This window comes from Stegostoma tigrinum, chromosome 16 (assembly GCF_030684315.1).
Source record: "Stegostoma tigrinum isolate sSteTig4 chromosome 16, sSteTig4.hap1, whole genome shotgun sequence".
Lineage (NCBI taxonomy): Eukaryota > Metazoa > Chordata > Chondrichthyes > Orectolobiformes > Stegostomatidae > Stegostoma > Stegostoma tigrinum.
In genome coordinates this window covers 56,905,116-56,930,804 of record NC_081369.1, presented here as the reverse complement: position 1 = coordinate 56,930,804, position 25,689 = coordinate 56,905,116, and the positions used below count along the sequence as shown (strand labels likewise).

At 44.1% G+C, this 25,689-nt stretch overlaps 1 protein-coding gene across 1 annotated transcript in view; it reads left to right on the top strand.

Annotated features, from left to right (window-relative positions):
* The window catches only part of vat1l (vesicle amine transport 1-like), a 193,713-nt gene that overhangs the window by 17,079 nt on the left and 150,945 nt on the right, over window positions 1-25,689 (top strand). The window contains exons 2-3 of the mRNA XM_048546232.2: window positions 10,928-11,057; window positions 16,295-16,510. Of these exons, the coding sequence (XP_048402189.1) occupies window positions 10,928-11,057; window positions 16,295-16,510 (346 nt within the window). The remainder of the gene's footprint in view (window positions 1-10,927; window positions 11,058-16,294; window positions 16,511-25,689) is intronic.

The following is a 25,689-nucleotide window of genomic DNA, read 5'->3' as shown; positions in this document are numbered from 1 at the left end:
CTCCTCTTTCATACCAGCTCCTCACAGCTATCACTGCTCCAAAATTTCAAAAATCTGTATACCTCCTCTTTAAATACATTCAGTGATCTAACCTTCACAACTCTGTGGGATGCAGAACTCCAAGCATTCACTATCCTTTGGGAGAATAAATTGCTTCACATCTCAGTTTTAAATAAACATCCACTTGCTCTGTATCTATACGCCCTAGCTTGAGATTCCCCCACTGCTGGAAACAATTTTCGGCATTTACTCTATCAGAGTCAATCATGAACATGTTGGCAGGTAAAACGGGTTTGACGGACCAAGTGGCCTACGTACACTTCTATTTTTTGAGTTTTGATGTTACACACAAATAGGCAAAACCCAAATGCCACTAGTTTAAAAACCAAACTCTAAAAAAATGCTATTAATGTATATGTGTATAAAATCAAACATGTTTCATTGCGTGGTAAATTATGCTGCATTTTGTCCAAGGGTATGATATCCTTCCAACTGCTCACTGTACTAAAGGCATGGTCTAATCAGCGTTTTGAATAGCTGTAGTACAACATCGATCATTGTGTGTTCTACTCCCCCCCGATAAAACTAAAACATTGTTCTTTCACAAAGACTAAAGAGAACACAGGATAGAGAGTGTCATTTTAGGATTGTGTTATCGTGAAGATGGGATGGTGAGAATGGGAGGCAGGAATCTGGCTGAATCCCTGGGGTTGACTTAATATCTGAACAAGGTAATTAACATGTCTCAGAGATAGTAGGAACTGCAGATGCTGGACAATATGAGATAACAAGGTGTAGAGCTGGATGTACGCTGCAGCATCAGAGGAGCAGGAAAGCTGACATTTCGGGCCTAGACCCTTCTTCAGAAATGGGGGAGGGATAGGGGGTTCTGAAATATGTAGGGAGAGAAGGGGAGGTGGATAAACGATGGATAAAGGAGAAGATAGGTGGAGAGGAGACAGACAGGTCAAAAAGGCAGGGGTGGAGCCTGTAAAGGTGAGTGAAAGGGGGAGTTGGGGAGGGGATAGGTCAGTCCAAGGAAGGCGGACAGGTCAAGAGGGTGGGATGAGGCTAGTAGGTAGGACGTGGGTGTGGGGCTTGAGGTGGGAGGAGGGTATAGGTGGGAGGAAGGACAGGTTAATGAGGCAGGGACAAGCTGGGCTGGTTTTCAGTTGTGGCCGGGGGAGGGGAGATTTTGAAGCTTATGAAATCCACATTGATCCCATTGGGCTGCAGGGTTTCCAAGTGGAATATGAGGTGCTGTTCCTGCAACCTTTGAGTGACATTGTTGTGGCACTGCAGGAGGCCCAGGATGGACATGTCACCTGAGGAATGGGAGGGGGAGTTAAAATGGTTCGCAACTGGGAGGTGCGAACCGAGCATAGGTGTTCTGAAAAGCAGTCCCCAAGCCTCTGTTTGGTTTCCCCGATGTAGAGGAGACTACAACAGGTACAGTGGACACAGGTGAACATCTGCTTGACGTGGAAAGTCTTCTTGGGGCCTGGGATGCAGGTGAGGGGAAGGAGTAGGGGCAGGTGTAGCACTTGCTGAGGATGCAGGGAAAAGTGCCGGGTGTGGTGGGGCTGGAGGGGAGTGTGGAGCGGACAAAGGAGTCACAAAGAGAGTGGTCCCTCCGGAAAACAGATAAGGGTGGGGAGGAAAAATGTCTTTGGTGGTGGGTTCGGATTGTAGATGGTGGAAATGTCAGAGGATGCTACGTTGGATCTGGAGGTTTGCGGGGTGGTAAGTGAGAATAAGGGGGATTCTGTTTTGGTTGTTATTGAGGGGAGGGGGTGTGAGGGATGAGTTGTGGGAAAAGTGGAAGACACGCTCCAGCGCGTTCTCGACTGCTGAGGGGGGAGATGTTGTGGTCCTTGAAAAACGAGGACTTCTGAAATGTTTGTGAGTGGAATGCCTCATCCTGGGAGCAGATGCGGCGGAGGCGAAGGAATTGGGAATAGGAGATGGCATTTTTACAGGAAGGTGGGTGGGAGGAGGAGTATTCTAGGTAGCTGTGGGAGTTGGTGGGCTTGAAGTGGATATTGGTTAAAGACAAAGGGGGTGGCCATGGATACCCACATGGGCCCAAGCTCTGCCTGCCTCTTTGTAGGTTACATGGAACAATTCCTCTTCTGTAGCTACACTGGCCCTAAACCCCACCTTTTCCTCCGTTACATCGATGACTGTACTGACGCTGCCGTGTGCTCCCATGAGGAGCTTGAACAGTTCATCCACTTTACTAACATCTTTCACCCCAACCATAAGATCACCTGGACCATCTCCGATACCGCTCTCTCCTTCCTGGACCTCTCTGTTTCCATCTCTGGAAACCACCTGGAAACCAATATCCATTTCAAGTTCCATTTGCCAGCATTTGACCCATATTCCTCTAAACTCTTCCAATTCACATAACTAACCAGATACCTTTTAAATGTTGTAATTGTACCAACTTTCTCTGGCAACTCATTTTATGCACACACCACCCTCTGCATGAAAAAGTTGCCCCTCAGGTCCCTTTTAAATTTTTCCCCTCTCACCTTAAACGTATGGCCCCTAGTTTTGGACTCCACTAAGCTAGGGAAAAGACCTTGACTATTCAACGTATGCATGCCCCTTATTATTTTATATAATTTGATAAGGTCACCCTTCAGCCTCTGACTCTCCAAGGAAAAGCGTTAATCTGGCCCAATCGTGGCGTTCTAGCTGACAGATATAAACAGGGGTGTCATGGGTATTGTTCACTCTAGGAGCCAGCTCTGAGCCAGCTGGGTCAGTGTCATGTACTATGCATATTTAAGTAAAGGATAACTTTATGGAGTTCATGGATTTATTTCAGAGTCCTTTTAAATCATTCCAGGCATAGGCATTAGACTTGCCCTCCTTATCAATTCTCTCAGCAGTTTCACCGGTGTCAACGTCCAACCATGGCTAATTTTCACACTGTTTGGTGAAAATCCACTATCAACTAGGTCATGAATAATCCTAGGAGTTAAGTTCACTTTGAACCAATCGATTCTGAACCCACTCCATTCATGTCTTTTTTCTTAGCAGATTTTAAAATTCTCACTCAAGCTGGTTTTATTATCTTACCTCTTGGGCAAAGCAGCACCAAAAAGTAAAGAGGAAAAATAACCCAAAAGAACTGCAGATACTGTAAACGAAAAGCAAAAACAGAAATTGCTGGAAAGACTCAGCAGTTTTGAGTCCAGTGACCCAGGCCTGCTGAGTTTTTCCAGCGATTTCTGCTTTGGATTCCATAAAGTAGATATTGTAACGCATGTGAGACAAGGATTTAGGATGGCACTTCTGCTGGGAAGGCCAATTTCTCAGTCTGTGAATGTGCGTAATTGTTTTCGTGTCACCACGACTTTCCAAACCTACACAAAAGTATAAAAATAAGTGAAGTTAGAAGTGGACGTGGTGTTCATGGGCATTCAGAAAGTTTTCAGTCAGGCCCCATGTAAGAGGTTAGTGGACAAGGATAAAGCACATGTGATAGAAGGTCATACACTCACATGGAGAGAGAATTGGTTGACGAAGTGGAAACAGAGCATGCAAATAAATTGGTCTTTTCCCGAGTGGCGGGAATGACTGGTAGGGTACCACATGGATCAGAGCATGGGTCCCAGCTATCCACAATGTATATAAAAGCCCTGAAGCAGGATTGCAAATACAAGATTTCCAAGTTGGCTGACAAGACAAAACTGCATGGGATTGTGAGGTATGAGGAGGATGCAAAGAGCCTTCGAGGTGACTTAGAGAAGTTGAATCATTAAGCAATTAGATGGCAGATGCAATCCAACTTGACTAAATGTGAAACTATACATTTTTGTGTGAAAAGCAGAAAAGAAGAATATTATTTAAATGGTGATATATTGGAAAGTACAAAGGCATCTAGGTGACCTTGTACGCCAGTCAATGAAAGTAGGTGGGCACCTGCTGAAGGATTAGGAAGGCAAATTGTATATTGGTCTTCAATGTAATAGGATTTGCAATCAGAACCAGGGATGTCTTATTGTGGTTATACGCAGCCTTGGTGAGACAGTATCTGTGGTATTGTGTATCGCCTCACCTAAGAAAGCATATATTTGCCATTGAGGGATAATCATGGGCACTCACTGGGCTGATGTCCAGGATGACAGGATTGACCTAGGAAGAAAGATTGGTTTGATTGGGCCTGTATTCACTCGAGTTGAGTAGGCTGAGAGGGGACCTGATTGAAATATGTACAATTCAGTAGGGCTGGACAGACTAGATGCAGGGAGTATGTTTTGCCTGATTTTTTTTTAAAACTCATTAACAAGATGAGTGCATCGCTGGCTATTTATTGCTCAGAGGGCAGCTCAGAATCAACCACATTGCTGCCGGTCTGGAGTCACGTATAGGCTAGACCAAGTAAAGATGGCAGTTTCCTTCCCTAAAGGATTTTAGTGAACCAGCTAGGCTTTTCCCAACAATCAGCAATGGATTCATGTTCATAATTAGATTCTTAATGCCAGATATTTTTACTGAATTCAAATTCTGCCATATGCCATGATGTGATTCAAACCCGGGCCTCCAGAATGTTATTTGGGTCTCAGGATTAAATGTCCAGTGATAATACCACTGGGCCATTACATTGAGGAGTCTAGAACTAGAAGACGCAGCCTCACGGTGAGGGGTAGACCGTTTAGGACTGACATGAGGTACCATTTCTTAACTCAACGTGGAGTGAACCAGTGCAGGTTTTCTACCACAGAAGGTGTTAGAGGACAATTCACTGATTATATTCAAGGAGGAGGCAGATACATTTTTACATTTTAAAGTCATCAAGGGGTAAGAGGAGAAAGCAGAAAGGTGGCATAAATAGAGGATCAGCCATGAGAAATGAGATTGAGTGTCAGTGCAGACTCGAAGGTCTGAGTGGCCTACTCCTGCTCCTAGACTCTATGTAAAATTCTAGTTTACTGTTGGTACCTTATTGCAGTAATAGCAGTTTCATGCTATAAGTATGGTGTCATCTGTCTGCCTAACCCATTGTCTGGTAGAAGCTGTATCTGTATTCTGTCCTTGCTGACTTATTGCCACTTTGTGCATAGACCATGACCTTGTTTTCAGCTCCCACTCCCCTTACTCCATCATTTGAGGCAACATCTTCAGACCTTAATTCCATAAAGAATGCAATTTTCTCCCTGAATTTTTGTTTCGGAGCATTAGCAACAGGACTAGGCCATTTCAGTACCACAAGCCTTTTCCACTATTCATTCAGATTATGACTGACCTGGACCTGGGCTCCACTTGGCTGATTTTCATCCATATGCTTTGTGTAAGTTATTGTGGCACAGTGCTTGAGTCCCTACCTCTGATCCAGATGGCCTGATTTCAAGTCATATCTGCTCCAGTAGTGTGTATTAGCAACTCTGATTAGGGAAAAAAAAATCTCCATATTCTTTGGTACCCTTACCTAACACAAACCTATTCACCTCTTGAAAATTTATCATGTTAGCATCCACAGTTAGCAGGTAGCTGCAGGCCTTGTAGTCCAAGCATCCAGCCTGATGTTCTGCATTGAGAAGTTTAAACCTCATCGTGAAAATTGGTGGTGCTTAATTTTGGTTGGTAAATCTGGAATTGAAGGCTAGCCTCAGTGATGGTGAAAATGAGTTTTCACTGATTATTGTTTAATGACCCAGCTGACTCAGTAATATCCTTCAGCAAAGGAAATCTTGCAACCTTACGTGGTCTGGCCTACATGTGCTTCCAAAGCACATCCAAAGCAATGTGATTGATTCTGAAATGGCTGAACCATTCAGATAAAGGACAGTATACGCTGGACAACAAAGGCTGGCCTGAACAGTAATGCCCACATCCTGTGAGGAATGAAGGGTCAGAGACATTTGAGAAGGAGAGTTGCAGATCTCCTCAAACCCTTTGCTTTTCAGACAAATAAATGACCTGACTTTAAGTGTACGGTTTGGATTCATCCTATCAGAGGAAATTGTTTCTTAGAATCTTCTTTAATCAATTGCATTGCCTAACTTTCTGCCTTCAAAAGCTACTTCAGGACTGACAAATGAAGCAGTTGGTGATCACTTCCCTGAATCTTCTCCCACCAATAATTTGCATTTATTGCTCTTCTGCCTTGGGACATTCCTTATCTAAAAGATGTTGCTTGTGTTGTTGGATCTTGTTTTACCAGACTAGGGAAAGACATCAAAAGGCCTCAAGCAAATGGTTTGTTTAACTCATATCTTGTGTAATTTTGGAGAAGAATTTCCTATTGTAAGTGTTTCCTGCAGTGATAATGGATAATGCAATAAAACATTGGAAGGAATTAACTGTTTCAGTGGGAGGGCAGGCTTAATTACATCACACTGTTGAGAATAGGATTAACCATTTGTCAACAGTAAAATCAGGCTACCTGCCTGTTTGTAGAATCCCTACTGTGCAGAAACAAGCCCTTTGGCCCAATAAGTCCACTCTGACCCTCAGAACATCCCACCAAGACCCATCCCCTATAACCCACCAAATCTACACATCCCTGAGCACTGTAGGCAAATTAACATGGCCATGCCATGACCTAGCCTGCACACCTTTGGAGTGCGGGAGGATAGTAGAGCACCCAGAGGAAAGCCCCACAGACATGGGGAAAACATGCAACCTCCATACAGGCAGTCACCCGAGGGTGGAATTGAACCCAGGTTCCTTGGCGTCATAAGGCAGCAGTGCTAACCGCTGAACCACCATGCCATCCTGTTCTCCGATGTACCGGCAACATCAAATGATGACGAGAAAAAAAATGCTCAGCAACGGACATTTTACTTTGTTTCATAGTATAAATACACATCATTATGAGTTAGTATATTTCGGCGACAGTGCCAGTGCACAGAGGATAGTGACTATCTAAACCAACATGTGGAGCAGGCGGTCTAATTAATAGCTTGTGTACAATTGCCAAGAAAGGTGGTGATTAGCGACATTATCTTACAATTGTACTTATACCAAATGCATAAAAGCAAATTATTATAGATGCTGGATATCTGAAATAAGAACAGAAAAAGCTGGAGAAACGCAGCAGGCCTGGCAGCATCTGTGGACAGAAAAACAGAATTAATGTTTTGAGTCTATTATATGACTCTTCCTCGGATTCAGCTCCTGCCTTGTAATTATAAAGGAAAGCATTGATAATTCTGTTAAAATAGAGGGAATTTGCTTTGAGTCAATTCACTCCTGGCTGAGACTAATTTCTACTCTGATTCAATCACAAAGAAATGAATTCTGTTGCTCAGAATAACTCTTGCCTCAATTTCACATGCAATTTCTTGATCCAGTGCCTGGAGTCCTTTAAGACTAAACCATAACTGCAGGTGCTGGAATCCAAAGTAGACAAACAGGAAGCTGGAAGAACACATCTGGCCAGGCAGCATCTGGAGGAAAGGAGTAGTCAATGTTTCGGGTATTACAAGGTCCTGAAAAAGAGCAGTAACCGAAACAATGAGTGCTCCTTTCCTCCAGATGCTGCCTGGCCTGCTGTGTTCTTCCAGCCTCTTGGAGTCATTAGTTTTGTTTTGGATACAATGAATGGAGGAACACCAGTCAGAGAAGATCACACACCTCCAGGAGAAATGTTTGAATATTTCCTGACATTTCAACAACTCAGGTGCAAGAATAGGAAAACCTTCCCCAAAATATACACTGGGTGAAATTGACTAGGACCTCTCCAGTCACTAGTAGAGTATTCCAAGTAGCCTCCAGCTTACTCGAAATTTGCTGGCTGTGATATCTTGAACCTTTGGCAAATCAATCACAATGTGCAGCAAAGTATTGGCCCTACTGCACTAGAATATATAGTAGGACATTTTTCTTGCTCATTCAATGGCTCAATGAACATTATGCTTTATTTCCTTGCATGTAGACATTGTTGCGCACTTTTAATTGCCCAGAGGGCGGTTGAGCGTTGAACACGTTGCTGTGAGATCTGTAGTCACCTGTAGGTTAGACCAGGTAAGGTTGGCAGATTTCATTCCTTAAGTTATGTTAGTGAACCAGATGAGTACTTACAACAATCTTAGGAAGTCTCATTGTCACAGTTATTAAGACCAGCTATCAATTCCAGATTTAGTTGTCGGATCAGTGGTTAACGCTACTGCCTCACCATGGATTCAATTCCACCCTGGGGTGAATGATTGCATGGAGTTTGGATATTCTCCCTGTGTCTGTGTGGGTTTCCTCCAGGTGTTCCAGCTTCCTCCCACACTATAGAGTTGTGCAGGTTAGGTGGATTGGCCATGGGAAATTGCCCACAGTGTCCAGGATTGTGCAGGTTACATGGATTAGCTAAATGCAGGATTATGGGGATATGGTAGGGGTCTGTGTGGGATAAGGGTGAGTAGAATCAGAAGGGACAAATGGACTCTGCCTGCACTCAGGTTGGGGGTGGGGGTGGTTCTATGATTCTATTAATTGGAAATAATTCAAGACATCATGCAATTTGGAACAACTGCAACAAATTTTGGGGATTAATCCCTGGCATTTGCTGATTTACCATGTCTCAAACAAGAATTTTTTGAGGCATATTGCTTAGGGCAGAGGTAGTTAAGGATCTCCATCAGCTGGACTGGAGTTAAGATGTATCCCAATCTGCAATGGGAGGCAAGGGAGGAGATTGCAGGACCTCGGATATTAATTTTCAAATGGTCTCTGGCCTCAGGAGAGGTGCCAGACGACTGGAAGGCAGCTAATGTGTGGCTGCTATTCAGAAAAGGGATAGGGAAAAATATCAGGGAACTATAGACCATTGATGTAACAGCTGTGTTAGATAAACTGTTGAAAACAATTCTGAGGGAAGAAATGAATTTCCACTTGGGAGACAAGGATTAATCAAGGAATGTCACCTTGGCTTTGACAGGGGGAGATTATGATTGAGAGTGAGTTTTTGAGAAGGTGTGTAGATGAGTGGAGTTACCTGAGTGCAGGTAATGAAGTCTACCTAGACTTCAATAGGGCATTTGACAAAGTTTCATATGGGAGATGGGTGAAGAAGGTAAGAGCCCAGAGCATTCAAAGCAATTTGGCAAATTGTGTCAGAAGTTGTCTCATGGGAACAGGCAGAGGTTGATGGATGAAGGTTGTTTCTGTAACAGGAAGCTGGTGTCAAGGGGTACCACACAGTTAATTGGTGAGTCTTTTGCGGTTTATCTAATCTAGACATGGATGTAGGAGGTTTGATCTGTATGTTCATAGATGTCAAGAAAATTGGTGATGTGGCAGGTAGCAAGGAGGAAGACCTCAGACTACAGGCTGACATAGATGGGCTGGTCACATGGGCAGAACAATGACAAATGGAATTTCATCTATAAAAGTCTGAGCTGATGCATTTTTGGATAGCTAGCAAGGCACGGGAGTAGGATTCCAAGAAGTACAAAGGTTGGAGGACATGCCTGTACACATTCGAAGCCAACAGGACAGGTAGATAAAATTGTTGTGATTATCAATTGAGACATTCAGTACAAGAGCAAGAGATTATGGTCTCTCTATTTTTAATTGTTTATAGAATGCAGACATTACTAGCTGGGCCTGCATTTACTGCCTACTTCCACTTGAACTGGCAGAGTAAATGCTGTGAGGATGCTTCCTTCATGGGAAGATCCAGGACCAGAGGGCACAGTCTTAGAATTAAGGGGTGCCAATTTAAGACCGAGATGAGGAAGAATTTCTTCTCTCAGAGGGTTGAGTGTCTTTGGAACTGCTAGCCACACATTATCATCCCTTAATCATTAATATGCAAAACAAGATATCCCAGTGAATGCAAATAAAGTTCGTAACTAAAACCTGGTTAGATCCGGTATCAAAGTGACAAAAATATGCTGCCCCCCCCCCCCCCCACCGAGACCAACATATCTCAATAAACGCCGGTCCCCGTACAGACATACAATAGACAATAGGTGCTGGAGTAGGCCATTCGGCCCTTTGAGCCAGCACCACCATTCATTATGATCATGGCTGATCATCCACAATCAGTATCCTGTTCCTGCCTTATCCCCATAACCCTTGATTCCACTATCTTTAAGAGCTCTATCCATCTCTTTCTTGAAAGTATCCAGAGAGTTGGCCTCCACTGCCTTCTGGGGCAGAGCATTCCATATATCCACCACTCTCTGGGTAAAGAAGCTTTTCCTCAACTCTGTTCTAAATGGCCTACCCCTTATTTTTAAACTGTGTCCTCTGGTTCTGGACTCACCCATCAGCGGAAACATGCTTCCTACCTCCAGAGTGTCCAATCCCTTAATAACCTTATACGTCTCAATCAGATCCCCTCTCATCCTTCTAAACTCAAGTGTATACAAGCCCAGTCGCTCCAATCTTTCAACATATGATAGTCCCGCCATTCCGGGAATTGACCTTGTGAACCTACGCTGCATTCCCTCAATAGCAAGAATGTCCTTCCTCAAATTTGGAGACCAGAACTACACACAATACTCCAGGTGCGGTCTCACCAGGGCCCTGCACAGCTGCAGAAGGACCTCTTTGCTCCTGTACTCAATTCCTCTCGTTATGAAGGCCAACATGCCATTAGCTTTCTTCACTGCCTGCTGTACAATAGCTGTTGTGACTCTGCATTAGCTTTAATGATCTATTCATTTACATCTTCACATCTCTGTGCTCGTCCCAGTTCGTAGATTCCCATCTTTTACAAACTAGCCTGATCTATTTAGTTGCAAGGGAAATGGCCTTACACATTCATACACTGAACTTCATTTTACACAGCTTCACCACTCACTTCGTCTTTCAATGTCCCATTATTTGTCATAGCTATGCTATTTACTGTGCCATTAAATTTAGTTGTGTTTGTAAACGTATACATACAGCTGACTATTCCTTCATAGTTTACAGGATATTCGTATTTGGCCAATTGCCATACTTCTGACTTGATAATTTTTCTTTTCAGTGGCTTGAATTTCATTGACTTGATGGTTCGACAAGGCAATATAGAAAACCCACCAAAGACACCTTTGGTTCCTGGCTTTGAGTGCTCTGGAATTGTGGAAGGCTTGGGTGACAACGCAGTAGGCTTTGAGGTCGGTATTGTCAGTTTTTCTGCATCAATATTACTATGTCCCCTGTCTTTACCTCTGTTTCTCCTGAACTCCCATGAATTCTTCCTTCTTCTTTTTCCTCACTACATCAAAATTCATCACACCACTTCTTAACACACATTGCTCTGTCTTAAAGTATTAAAAGATCTTAAAATCTCAAATGCTAAGATCTTAAAACCTTTTATTATTACTTGGTCCTGGGAGTTGGACAGTGCTGTCTGGATGAACATTTATTGTCCATTCTTAATTGGCCTTGAGAAGGTGCAAATGAGCTACCTCCCTGAATTGCTGTAGTCGGTGAAGTGACAGGCACACCTGCAGTGTTATTTGGGGAGGAGTTCCGGGCTTGTACCCCAGCGACAGTGAAGGAACAGGGATACAGTTCCAAGTTAGAGTAATTTGTGTGTTAAAGGGTCACTTACAGGTGGTAGTGTTTTCACACATCTACTGCCCTTGTCCTCCCAGATGGTGGGGATCATGGATTTGGAAGAAGCTGTCAAAAGTGTCTTGTTTAGTTGCCACAGTGAATTTAGTAAGAGTAGCACAGCACCTCTTTGTGTGGCGCCCCCATCTACAACCTCAAGCATTCAGCCCCTCACCACAGCTACAGCAGTGAGTACCATCTGCAAGATTCTCTGTGGCAGCTGTCCAAGACTCCTACTAAATCTGCAAACTCTACTATCCAAAAGCACAAGGGAAACAGATAGGTGGGAGCACCATGACCTGCACAGTTCCCTCCACCGCACATGCATCCTGACTTAAAGCCATATTGCCTTTCTTTTACTGTCACTGGGTCAAAATTTTCTGTTTCGCTCTGTGATTTTGTTTACCTCTTAAGCCTACTCTGTAAGTCAATGTGATCATGGTTGAAAGCAAACTTCTTACTGTCATGCTGCATATCCCTGTGATAAAAACTAACGTACATTGTCTTTTTTATTTAAATCCTCAGGTGACAGCTATTATGCATTTTCATAAATGGCAACTTTTGTGTTATTATGAAATTGAGCCAAATTTACTGTTTGCGCATTTAAGAGTCCCTGAGCACAAAACAGCCTGGCAACTCTGTCAAGTATTATAGGCACAACCTATAACTTTACTCAGGTCAGCATTTCAAAAGAATTAAAAAAAAAATTCATTCATGGGACGTGGATGTTGCTGGCTGGACCAGCATTTATTGCCAGATCTCTAATTGCCCAGAGAGCAGCTAAGAGCCAAGCACTTTTGCTGTGGGTCAGGAGTTACATATAGGCCAGACCAGATCAGGTAAGGATGGCAGATTTCCTTCCTTAAAGGACATTAGTGAGCCTGATGGGATTTTCCTGACAATCAGCAATGGTTTCATGGCCGTCAGTAGACTCTTAATTCCAGATTATTGTTGAATTCAAATTCCACCCTCTTCTATGGTGGGATTTGACCCCAGGGCCCTACAACATTACCTGGGTCTCTGGGTTAATCGTCCAGCAACAAAGGCCCACAAATCCACGAAATGGGCCTTTACTGATTATAATGAGATTTAAACACAGAAAAGTGGCCTTCAGTATTCTTTTAACTTTTTTGCAACATTATGTTTGGAATGATTAAATCTGTTTCAGGCAATGAAAATATCAGCCCTTATACTAATAGACTCAAATAGAAATCGCTGGAAAAACTCAGCAAGTCTAGCAGCATCTGTGCAGCAGAATTAACATTTTGGCACAAGTGACCCTTCAACTCAACCTGAGTTGCTTTTCCAGCAATTTCTGTTTTTGTGTCTGATTTACAGCATTGATGGTTCTTTTGGGTTTATTTAGTCCTTATGCTCACCTCACTCGTGCATTTTCCCAACCTACCTTCAATAAGTCTCTCTAACTCCTTCTGGGCTCAGTGTTCCTGACCCTCCTGAAGTACTTCATCCTGCCCCACAGAGAGCCCCTTTACCCAAGTCATTCTGTTTCCCCTTCCTGTTCACACTTGCTCCATCTCCTCACTAACCTTAGTCCATGGTTCATTTCAGCCCACTTAACGCTGCTTGATTGGAAAGTAATAACTGGCTTTGACCAGCCATTATCGCAGATCAACTAATCTCGTTAAAATCAAATTAACTGCACTCAGAAAATCATTACACATAACGATTGTCAGACCATTTTCTAATTCTTCTCAGACTGTCATGTTTTATAGAAACACAGCTGCACACTTCAGTGCAGCAGCAAATCCATCTAAATATTTGCATGAAGAATGTAGCCCAACATGCAAGTCATTGCTTAGGGAGCAAATTACAAGAAAACAGCTTTCATTTTGACAGTGCCTATAATCTAGTGAACCATTGAGAAGTCATTGACATGAGTGGAATAAATTGACTCTGTGCCACAAGAGGATGCATGAGGTTTGGATTTTATGGTGTCCCTCCCGGTATCATCTCCTGGAGGTTTTGGATTGGCAGGTTGATGTCACACTCTCCATCTACCTGTCTGTCCCTGCCCCAACTACAATTTTAACTGAGGAGGAGGTGCCATTCACATACATGCCAGCCTGTGGGCCCGCTGAGGTCCAGAAGAGTCTAATTTACAAAGAACAAAGAGAATTGCAGCACAGGAACAGGCGCTTTGGCCCTCCAAGCCTGCTGCCTGTCACAACTAAAACCCCCAACCCTTCCAGGGACCGTATCCCTTTATTCCCATCCTATTCATGTATTTGTCAAGATGCCCTTTAAAAGTTACTGAGGCAACTGCTTCCACTACCTCCCACAACAGCAAGTTCCAGGCACCCACCACCCTCTCTGTAAAAAACTTGCTTCGTACATCACCTTTAAACCTTGCCTCTCGCACCTTAAACCCTTGGTCCCTGGTCACTGACTGTTCTACCCTGGGAAAAAGCTTCTGGCTGTCCAGCCTGTCCATGCCCTTCATAATCTTGTAGACCTCTATCAGGTCACCTCTCAACCTCTGTCGTTCCAGTGAGAATAACCCACGTTTCTCCAATCTCTCCTCATAGCTAATACCCTCCATACCAGGCAACATTGTGGTAAATCTTTTCTGTACCCTCTCCAAAGCCGCCACATCCGTCTTATCACTTCAGGCCCTCGTGCCAGCTGCCCCTGGGTTTACACAACAGCTGGAGAGATAATGCCATGTTTCAAGCCCATCATCACTTCCTGGGTGAATGGGCACCCCCTTGGGACCCAAACACTCCTCCAACTTACCCCAGCTTGTTTGCTATTGATTGGCTTTGGGACATCAAGCTGAAGTGAAGCCAGATTCGCTCTCTCCACCCAGCCTTTACGCTGGCATAGTGCATAGTAAGATCACTGACTAAAGGTTGGTAGTAACTTGAGAAGGAGGAAGAGGTGGAGAGGTTTAGGGAGGGCAATCCAGAGTTCAGAACCCCTAGGTAACAAATAAGCATGCTCCCTGACCCACTATTGAGTATGGAGATAAAAATAGGATAAAGTACTAAATTGAGAGCCAAGAATGATTAGAGTCCAGAATGACAAGTTGCTTACAGCACAGAAACAGACCAGTCGACCCAACTGGTCCATACTGGTGTTTATACCCCAGACGGGTCTCCTTCCACCCTTCTGCATGTAACCTTGAATCTTTTCACTCGCATTTGCCCGTCTTGTTTCTTCTTAAACACATTAACATTATTCACAGCTCAGCTGCTCCATGGTGAGCTCTACATTCTTTATGTTAAAAAAAACAGTTTCTCCTGAATTCCCACTGGATTTATCAGAAACCTTCTTATCTGTCAGCCCGTAGTTATGGTAACGCCTGTGAGCGAGCATGATCTCTACATTGCATCATTCCAATCAAGCCGTTGCATTGTTTTTTTTTAAAAAAGCTCTCCGAGGTCACATCTCGGTCTTTTTTTGGTCCTGTGCCTTTATGTCCTTTCTATAAGGTTGAAACAGGACTGATTAGGTTAATTCAAATAAAGTCTTACCAAGATTCTATGCAAGTTCAACATAATTTCTCTACTTTATAATTGCAAACTGATCCCAGGTGCTTTGTTTGCTCATTTTATTGCCCTTTTTAAGCTGTGTGGCTACTCTTGGGGATTTGTATGCATGTACCTCAGATTTCTCTGTTCCTGTATCCTTATTAAAATTGTATATTCCCCTCAAGGAATGTTTCTTCCTATCAATACATACTACCTCAAAACTGCCCATATTAAAATTTGAGTCAAATGTCCATTCAGCTAATTTATTAAAGCTTTCTTACTGACATAGGGCTGATTGCTTTGTAAATCCCTAGCTTTTCTGTGTCGTGTTCTTACCTGTAATTATCTTGCAATGATCACTCCACCTATACATACTGTGCTATTGTGCTTCCCTCCACTTCACCTGATGAAGTGGCTGCCCTCCAAAAGCTTGTGATTTTAAATAAACCTGTTGGACTATAACCTAGCGCCATAGAACAGCACAGGCCCTTTGGCTCACTCTGTTGTGATGAGCCTTTACCCTAATCCTATATTCTATCTAACCTCCACCCCTACCTTATACTATCATCCATATGCCTATCTATTAGCTGCTTAAATGCCCCTAATGTGGCCGACTCCACTACCCTTTCCAGCAATGCATTCCACGCCCTGACCACTCTCTGAGTAAAGAACCTACCTCTGACGTCTCCCCTACATCTACCTCCACTCACTTTAAAACTGTGTTTCCTCGTAATAGGTACCTTCACCCCAGGAAAAAAGTCACTGGCTATCCACTCTATCTATACCTCTGATCATTTTGTACATCTCTATCAAGTCACCTCTCATCCTTCATTGTTCTAAAGAGAAAAGCCCTAGATCTGTCAACCTTTCATCGTAAGACCTTTCCTCCATTCCAGGCAATATTCTGGTAAACCTCCTCTGCACCTTTTCCAATGCTCCCACACCTTTCCTGTAATGTGGCGACCAGAACTGGACACAATACTCCAGATGTGGTCGAACCAGGCTTTCATATAGCTGGAACATAACTTCACGGCTCTTGAACTCAATCCCTCTAGTAATGAAAGCTAACACCCCATACTCATACTCATATTCAAGGATCAATAAAATCTGGGCCTGACAGCTGATCCCTCTTCAGTGCCATTATTTTTCTCATTGTTCTTTCACTATGTTAATTGTGGTAAATACCTGTCTCCAATACAATGTTAGTTTCTCTCTGGTTTCATGGCAGTTTTGCATTAAGCTAAAGTCATTGCTGTCAGCTCCTCTGTGCTGGTTGGTTCATCTTCTTTATCCCCTGTTTTCAGATTGGAGACAAAGTCATGGCATTTGTTAATTACAGTGCCTGGGGTGAAGTGGTCTGTACATCGATGGAGTTTGTGTACAAAATCCCAGACGAGATGGGATTTGCAGAAGCAGCAGCTTTCCCCATGAACTTTGTGACTGCCTACATGATGCTGTTCGAAGTGGCTAACCTCCGAGAAGGAATGTCAGTGCTGCTGCACTCAGCTGGAGGAGGAGTGGTAATTATATCTCAGACTTGTTACTTTGGCCGTGTTCCCTTGAAGCCTGACATTATTCAATCACATTAATGGCTATCGTTTCGACTTTGGTGGGAGTATAAATCTGGTGTGAGTTCATATCACCTGTTTGATACAAGTCAAAATGATTGCTGTTGTGCTAGTTGAAGGTGAGAGATACCTCATTGCAAGTGAGAATATCTTTCTAATTGACGCCAGAACCTGTAAAATCAATTTGTGCACTATAAGATGTTTTCATATTGAGTGCCTCCAAAGTGGAGATTTGTTAGCTGGGTGTATGCATCGGGAAATTCAGGCCTATGTAGGAATTGTTTGTCATTGGTATTTTTAATGTAAAGGAAATTACAAGTATCATGAATCAGCTGGAGGTCCTAAAATTCTGACAAGCATTCTCAGTGTGTGAAGCTTTGTATTGTTAGAGTGACAGAATGTAGACTTACCCTCACTGTGTTACTCAAGAATGATTCCAAACTTGTCTAAGTTTGTTCTGCCCCTAAAACAAAGCAGGGTATGTCCAATCTGGCAGTTGGCACTTCGTCAGTCCACTGTTGATTATCAGTAAATTGATGGAAGAGGATCAACAGTGTTACCAAGCAATGCTTGCAAAGGAATAACCTATTCACTTAGGTTCAGCTTGTGTTTTGTCAGGGCCGCTCAGCTCCTGATCTTGTGGTAGCCTTGTCTCAACCTGGAGAAAACAGTTGAGTTCCAGGGATTATAGTTATTGGCCTTGCATCAGGGCTGCATTTGACCAATTTTGACAGCAAAGTGCCAAAACTAGACTCAACAGGAGTCAAAGGAGAACTGTCCATTGTTTGAAATCATACCTGGCATAAAGGAAGGTGGATGTGTAATTGGAGGTCATAGGGTCATACAGCATGGAAGCAGACCTTTGGTCCAACTTGTGCATGCTGACCAGGTTTCCCAAACACAGGAGGCAATAGCCTAGTGGTATTATCGCAGGACTATTAATCCAGAGATCCAGGTAATAACCTGGGGGCCTGGGTTCAAACCCTGCCATGGCAGATGGTGGTACTTGAATTCAATTAATGTCTGTAATTAAGAATTTAATGATGACCATGAATCCATTGCTGATTGTCAGGGGAAAAACCCCATATGTTTCATTAATGTCCTTTAAGGAAGGAAACTGCCATCCTTACCTAGTCTGGCCTACATGCGACTCCAGACCCACAGCAATGTGGTTGACTCGTAATGCCCTCTGGACAATTGGGATTGACCATAAATGCTGCTTAGCCAGCGACACCTTCATCCTGTGAATGAATAAAGAAAAAAAAAAGCAAAACTAATTCCATTTTCTTAAGTTTGGTCCATATTCCTCTAAACCTTTCCTATTCAAGTACCTGTCCAAATAACTTATAAATGTTGTAACTGTACCTGAATCTACCACCTCCTCTAGCAGTTCATTCCATATACAAGCCACCGTCTCAAGTGAAAAAGTTACCCCTCAGGTCCCCTTTTAAATCTTTCCCCTCTGACTTAAAATTGTGCCATCTGGTTTTGAACTCCTCTACCCAAGGGAAAACACTTTTGTTATTTACCTTATGTATGCCCCTTACAATTTTATAAACATCTATAAGATCACCCCTCAACTTCATATGCTCCAGGGAAAACATGTCCTCACCTATCCAGCCTCTCCTTATAATTCAAACCCTCCTGTCTTGGTAACATCCTAGTAAATCTTTTCTGTTCCTGTCCCAATTTAACAATATCCTTCCCATAACAGGGCAACCAGAACTGGACAGTACTCGAAAAGTGGCCTCACCAACATCCTGTACTGCTGCAACATGACTTCCTAACTATTACACTCAATGTCTGACCAATGAAGGTCAGTCTTCTCAGCTACAGGACATTACTGTGCGAGTTCCTCAGATATTGTCCTTCATCAATTCTGTTTGATCTTCTCCCCATCATAAAATCTGAAGTGTGGATTTTGCTGATGATTTCACAATATTCATCAATCCTCAGATACTGAAATAGTCCATGTCTAAATGCACTAAGTTCTGCAAAATATCCAGGCTTGGGCTGATAGCTTCACACCACACGGGTACTGACCAGCTCCAACAAGACAGAATCTAACCATTGCCCCTTGACAGTCAATGGCATTACTATCGCCGACTCCCCTACTATCAACATTCTGAGGGTTACCATTGACCAGAAACCGAACTGGATTAGCCATAATTCTGATTGTATGAGACCAAGCCAGAGGCTAGGTTTCTTGCAGTAAGTAACTCACTTCCTGACTCCCCAAACTTGCTCATCATCCATAAGGCACAATTCAGGGGTGTGATGGAATACTCTCCATTTGTCTGGACAACTGCAGCATTGACAGCATCTAGGACAAAGTTCCCCATTTGATTGATACCACTAGCACATACATTTACTCCGTCTACCATTGATACTCAGTAACAGCCATCTACAAGATACACTGCAGAAATTTACCAAGGCTCCTTAGACTGTATCTTCCAAACGCACAAGCATGACCATCTGAAAGACTAAGGGCGGCACATGCCTGTGGGCCTTCACTTATGTGCTGAGACCAAGAAAAATGAAATTGTTTTCATTTGTGCAGAAAAAAAATATTGAGAGGAGATTCAGGTGGAACACTCATAACTCTGACAATTTTGATGGCTGAAGTAAGGGAGTTTCACTGGCAGATGAGTCAATTAACCCAAGGATATAGTTTTAAATTAATTGTCAAGACCAAACAGAGGTGAGATGTGATTTTTCCACATTAAATTGTTAGGACTTGTTACTTTTTTGCATGAAAGAACAGTGAAATGACATTCAAAGGGAATTTGATAAATATTTGATCAGAAAAAAGGACAGAACAGGGGGAGTGGGACTATTTTGACTGATTCTTCAAAGACCCAGCAAAGATATGGTGGATGAATGGTTTCTTTCTGTACAGTAATATTCCATAGTTCAAACTTTGGATTTGGCATTGAATATGCTTGCTGTGGAAAATCTAGTCTTGCTCTTAGTTAATGTCAATCCTTTCACCACTGAATGTAAAGATCAAACCAGGCCAGATAATGCAAGACCATTTTCTTTTCTCTTGACTGGCTCTGAAGCTTCAAAATAAATTGAACCATGACCAGGAGTAAATTAGCTGCTAGCAGGTTGCTACCTATAATTCTGTTCATAATTTGTAAGTAAATTGACAATCTGAGCAGAGAGGATGTCCATTAAAGGAAAGGGAAACATCACAGAAAACCTGTGATGTCTTCAGTTGCTGTGACTGCTATGTGGTAATGGTGACGCTGTAAAAGAGTTTACGAGGTACTGTGTGTGAGCTGAAGTAAGCTGACATTGGATGGATGATGTGTATGCTTCACGGTGCTACCCTGCGCTGAGTGCTCTTGATAGGCAGAAAATATCATTTGTTTCATGAATAAGCAAAGGAAATGTTTGTCCTTGAGTCATAGAGAGTGGCGGGACTGGGTTTTGTGGGGAAGGGTCCAGGGTTATCTACCGTCCTCTACAAGATGGGAGCAAACCCCAATCCCACTTTTCCAGCTTGCCCTTGGGCACCTCAGTGGCTATTAGCTTTAGCGGTCATTGGCTACTTTTCACCCCTTACATAGTTAGGATGTGTCACCAACGACAGACTGGTGGACTTCCAATGGCTAGTGCCCTCTCCAGCCCGATTTCCACCACTAATAGCAAATTACTCCTTTAAAATGTTTTGAGTTTCTCTGGGACTGCTGTAACAGTCAACAGGCCATCCATAATCTTGAAAGTAAATCAGCTCGTTGCTTTCAGAAATTGTCAGCTTCTCTAATCCTTCTATTGTTGGTAAGAATAAAAATAATATATAAAAGGCAATTATGATTTAGTTCAGTGGAAGTTGTGAGTCATTTATTTTTCTTGTACAAGGAAATAATATCATGAGCTTACCACTATCACTTTAATTATACATTCTGCAACCATGCCACTTACTGCCTTGTGAACCTGCTGCTTAATGAGTTGTTCCAATAAGTAAAGCTTAAGGGCTAACTTAATGTTGATCTGCTGCCTCTTGAATACTTGGGGGAATCCTGTTGATGAATAGGTCTGCCCTACCCATTGAAGCTACTTAAAAACTTTCTGCTTCTTGTTCTGGACACACTGTCAAATCGATCTCACTTTAAGGTGTTGAAAACACTGTGAAAACTCACTTGCAAAAACAGCCTGAACTGCAAAAGCCACAATTATATCTGATATTAATGAAGAGGCAACAGAAGTCATAACAGACGATGTGATCGTTCATAGATCGCAAAGAGAAAGGAAGCGGTCACTTTATTTTTAAAGTACATGTTCTTTTCCCCAGTTCTGCAAACAAAGGCAGATCTGACCCACAGCAACACGGCCTCGGTCATGGGTCAGGCACTGAGGCAGGTCACAGATCCATCCAGCCCGGAGTGGGATCAGCCACCTTAGTTCTAGTACCAATCTGGTCTACGTGAGCTTGAGAATCCAACCTGCAGTGACAACATGCACTCTTTCCCTTGCCTGTTGTAGCATAGAGTTATGTTTGGTGCCCAACTTCATTCCATCGCACAGCTGACCAGGAACCTGCCCTGATCTTACCACGTGCCATTCCTGTATTTACAAGTTGGCCCTTGATCTGCTTGGCTGCATTATTGATGCATCTTTCTTGGCCAACATCCCTCACCCGCCGTCCTCACAATAACTGCCAAAAGAGAATCCCCCTCATTCTCACACGCCACTGCACCAACCTCCAGATACAACACATCATCCTCAAACACTTCTGCCATCTACAATCCGACCCCACCACCAAAGACATTTTTCCCTCCCCACCCTTGTCTGCTTTCCGGAGAGACCGCTCTCTCCGTGACTCCCTTGTTCGCTCCACACTGCCCTCCAACCCCACCACACCCGGCACCTTCCCCTGCAACCGCAGGAAATGCTACACTTGCCCCCACACGTCCTCCCTCACCCACATCCCAGGCCCCAAGAATACTTCCCACATGAGGCAGATGTTCACCGGCACATCTGCCAATGTGGTATACTGTGTCTGCTGTACCCGTTGTGGGCTCTGCTGCATCAGGGAAACCAAGCAAAGGCTTGGGGACCACTTTGCAGAACACCTCCGCTCGGTTCATAATAAACAACTGCACCTCCCAGTCGCAAACCATTTCCACTCCCCCTCCCATTCTTTAGATGACATGTCCATCATGGGCCTCCTGCAGTGCCACAATGATGCCACCCAAAGGTTGCAGGAACAGCAACTCATATTCCGCTTGGGAACCCTGCAGCCCAATGGTATCAATGTGGACTTCACCAGTTTCAAAATCTCCCCTTCCCCAACTGCATCCCTAAACCAGCCCAGTTCGTCCCCTCCCCCCACTGCACCACACAACCAGCCCAGCTCTTCCCCTCCACCCACTGCATCCCAAAGCCAGCCCAGCTCGTCCCAGCCTCCCTAACCTGTTCTTCCTCTCACCTATCCTCTCCTCCCACCTTAAGCTGCACCTCCATTTCCTACCTACTAACCTCATCCCACCCCCTCGACCTGTCCGTCCTCCTGGACTGACATATCCCCTCTCTACCTCCCCACCTATACTCACCTCTACAGACTCCATCCCCGCCCCTTTAACTTGTCTGTCTCCTCTCCACCTATCTTCTCCTCTATCCATCTTCAATCCACCTCCCCCCTCTCCCTATTTATTTCAGAAACCTCTCCCCATCCCCCTTTTCTGATGAAGGGTCTAGGCCCAAAACGTCAGCTTTTGTGCTCCTAAGATGCTGCTTGGCCTGCTGTGTTCATCCAGCTCCACGCTTTGTTGTATCCTGAGTGGGCCTTGAAACTCTGGCTCAGAACCAGGGAGGCTACCCATTGTGCCTCCAGACTTGTCCATATCATAGCAGGCTGAGTTTGTCAAACCATAAGTGTTGGCAGTACAATGTTTTGCCTGGCTGTAATTGTAATGCTTATGCTAATTGTATAATCCACACACAGTAACACACCACACACCATATTCAATACTCATGTAAAATTCTTCTCCATCTCCATTACATTTACTATGTTTAATCACTGATTAAATAATGCTTGGAACCTCAGCGGGCTGGCAAGGCTCAAGACTGGCATTGCAGATGCTAACCAGAGACAGGCTGCCACTGCATGCTCAGCCACCCTTACCCCGGGGTTCATGTGCACTGAACCCAGAGCCACTGCTGCTACTGCTCACACAGGCCGAGGGGGAAAGAGACAGCTGGGCCCTAGCCATATCCTCGGCTTCGCGGTGCCTGCATCATGTGACCACTGATGATCTTCCCTCAGAACCGGTGTCAGTGACCCAGTGTCAGAGACTGTAGGAGCACTAACCAGTGACAGAGGCCCAGCTATTGAGGGGCAGTAATAAGGCTCAGTAATACTGTATCCTCAACTGATGGACATTGCTGTGTTTAGCCATATAGATACAATGTGTATGTGTGTGAGCATTTGACTTCAGTTCAATATCAGGAGAAACAGGGCAAAATCTTAACAGAGTCTGAGCAACATAGTGAGATCTGTGGCAGAATTAGACAAGGATTCTGTTGAGGATTATCTCAACACAGGGAGCATCTCATACCTTTTATCCTTCTGCCAAGCAGTGATGAGCTTCCTGTTAGGTAGTGTGAGCTACCAATGAAGGGAGCTTAAAGTCTGTTAAATATCTTCAGAATGGCACCTCATTAACATTCATCTTCCTACTTTACTAAACATGCCAAATGAGCAGGATGTTGAGAATCCTTGATTTGAAAATCAGTGTGGGTACCTGTGACTTCAACTCCAGTGGATCCAATGGATCTGCATGTTGCATACTGGACACTGACATCTCAGAGCTTGTTCCAAGGTCACCAGATATGTGCAGCTCAAATGCATTGACATTGGCATCAGACAAATGCCAAACTCTAAAAACCCTCATTGCCTATCTCTGATTCACTAACAGCGTGCTTCTGTACTTTAGCGCTTCACCTTGGGTTGCGCCAGGAACACTCATTGTAATGCTGGAGCGAGGACACTGTGTATTCGGTGTCACATCTCCAGCTCATAGACTGGAGAAGATTGTATCTCTGGGGTCTTCACTTGCTGTCATTGCCCTCACTCACTCAGGACCTCCCCGGGTTTCCCAAGGGACCTCCCTTGCCTTTTTGCACTTTGCTCCCTCACCTACACCCACCAAGTGCATGTTACTTTGTGCTGCATTTTTGTTTAATATCGAACATAGAACAACACAGCGCAGAACAGGCCCTTCAGCCCTTGATGTTCCGCCGACCTGTGAACTAATCTAAGCCCCTCCCCCTACACTGTCCCATCATTATCCTCCCTAGCCTGTTCTTCCTCTCACCCATCCCTTCCTCCCACCCCAAGCCGCACCACCATTTCCTACCTACTAACCTCATCCCATCTCCTTGACCTGTCCATCTTCCCTGGACTGACCTATCCCCTCCCTACCTCCCCACCTATACTCTCCTCTTCACCTATCTTCTTTTCTCTCCATCTTCGGTCCGCCTCCCCCATCTCCCTATTTATTCCAGAACCCTCACCCCATCCCCCTCTCTGATGAAGGGTCTAGGCCCGAAATGTCAGCTTTTGTGCTCCTGAGATGCTGCTTGGCCTGCTGTGTTCATCCAGCCTCACATTTTATTATCTTGGATTCTCCAGCATCTGCAGTTCCCATTATCACTCACCCATCATTATCCATATGCTTATCCAAGGACAAGAGCTGAAGGACAGGAAGCTAGTCATATTGCCTGCAGGCCTCAGAAAGGTCAAGGTGAATACATCAGAGGGTCCTGGGACAATAAGTCCAGTGTAGCCTTTGATACCAGTCCAGAGGCTTGGACACGGTCAGTCAGCCGTGTGGAATGGTCAGCATCTCCACCATGTTAATAGGGAAGTGGCAAATGTCACGGAGTCCTCCACCCACCTTGCCCTATTATGGAATGAGGGAGAGGCAAGTATTATGGGAGATAACTGTGCATGGCACAGCTGTTACTATTCGTGCAGGTAAGGGACGTGTCCTGAGTGAGTGAATGAGCAGTGCAGATGGGACGGAGTGTAGGTAGAGTTAGAGCGTGGGATGAGTGAGAACACGTGAAGGAAGATGTTGGGTGGCACTGTGACTCAGTGGTTAGTGCTGCTGCCTCGCAGTGTCAGGGGCCTGGGTTCGATTCCCACCCTCGGGCAACTGTCTGTGTGGAGTTTGCACATTTTCCCAATGTGTCTGCGTGGGTTTCCTCTGGGTGCTCCGGCTTCCTCCCACAGTCCAAAGATGTGCAGGGTTGGGTAGATTGGCCATGGGAAATGTGGGATCACGGGGATAGGGTGGGGATTTGCGACTGGGTGGGATGTAGTGTGAAGGGTCAGTGCAAAGTTGATAGCTTGCTTCCACATTGTAGGAGTTCAATGTTGAAGACAATGAGAGTGATAAAGCATGATTCTTATTGGAAGGTGTGTATAGCTGCAGAGATAGGATTCAAGGTAACAGAGAGAAGATAGTGGAACTGGCAGTTCTGGATTGACATTGCTTGTTTGGATGCACAAAGGCCTTTTAAAGGTGTGCAGGCTTAAGAAATACCAGTTTTTTGGAGGATACCCAGTGAACAGCAAGTAGCACTTAGCCAAAAAGTAGTAAGATTCAGCCCACATTTTAATGTCATTCCTGCTCAAAGTTTGGTTGCACTTGTATCAAGTTCTTCGATCTGATTTTTTAATCAAGGATTATTATATGTAAAATATATGAGTTAACAATCCTTCCTAAATTTTGGGAAGATTAATGCCATTGCCTTTAGTTCCTGTCAGAAACTGTCTTTCTAGCCATTAAATTCACCCATCCTCTTTGGCAATTGCCTTGGTAAAGATTGGAACTAGAGCCAGTTGGATCTCATTGACTATGAGACCCTTGATTGGGGTTGTTAATGTGGGCCGATCAGGGAGCCCTGGCTGACAGATATAAGCAGGAGATTCAGAAAATCGCTTTAGTCTAGGGACAGGTTTTGAGCTGGCTGGTCAGAGTTCATGTACTGTGCACACATAAATAAAGGGTGACTTGGTGATGGGACACAGGCCTCCATGCAGTTATTTCGCCTAAGAGTCAACGTGGTTGCCCACAGACTTTGACATCACACTCAACCTGAGTCCACAAGTCCAT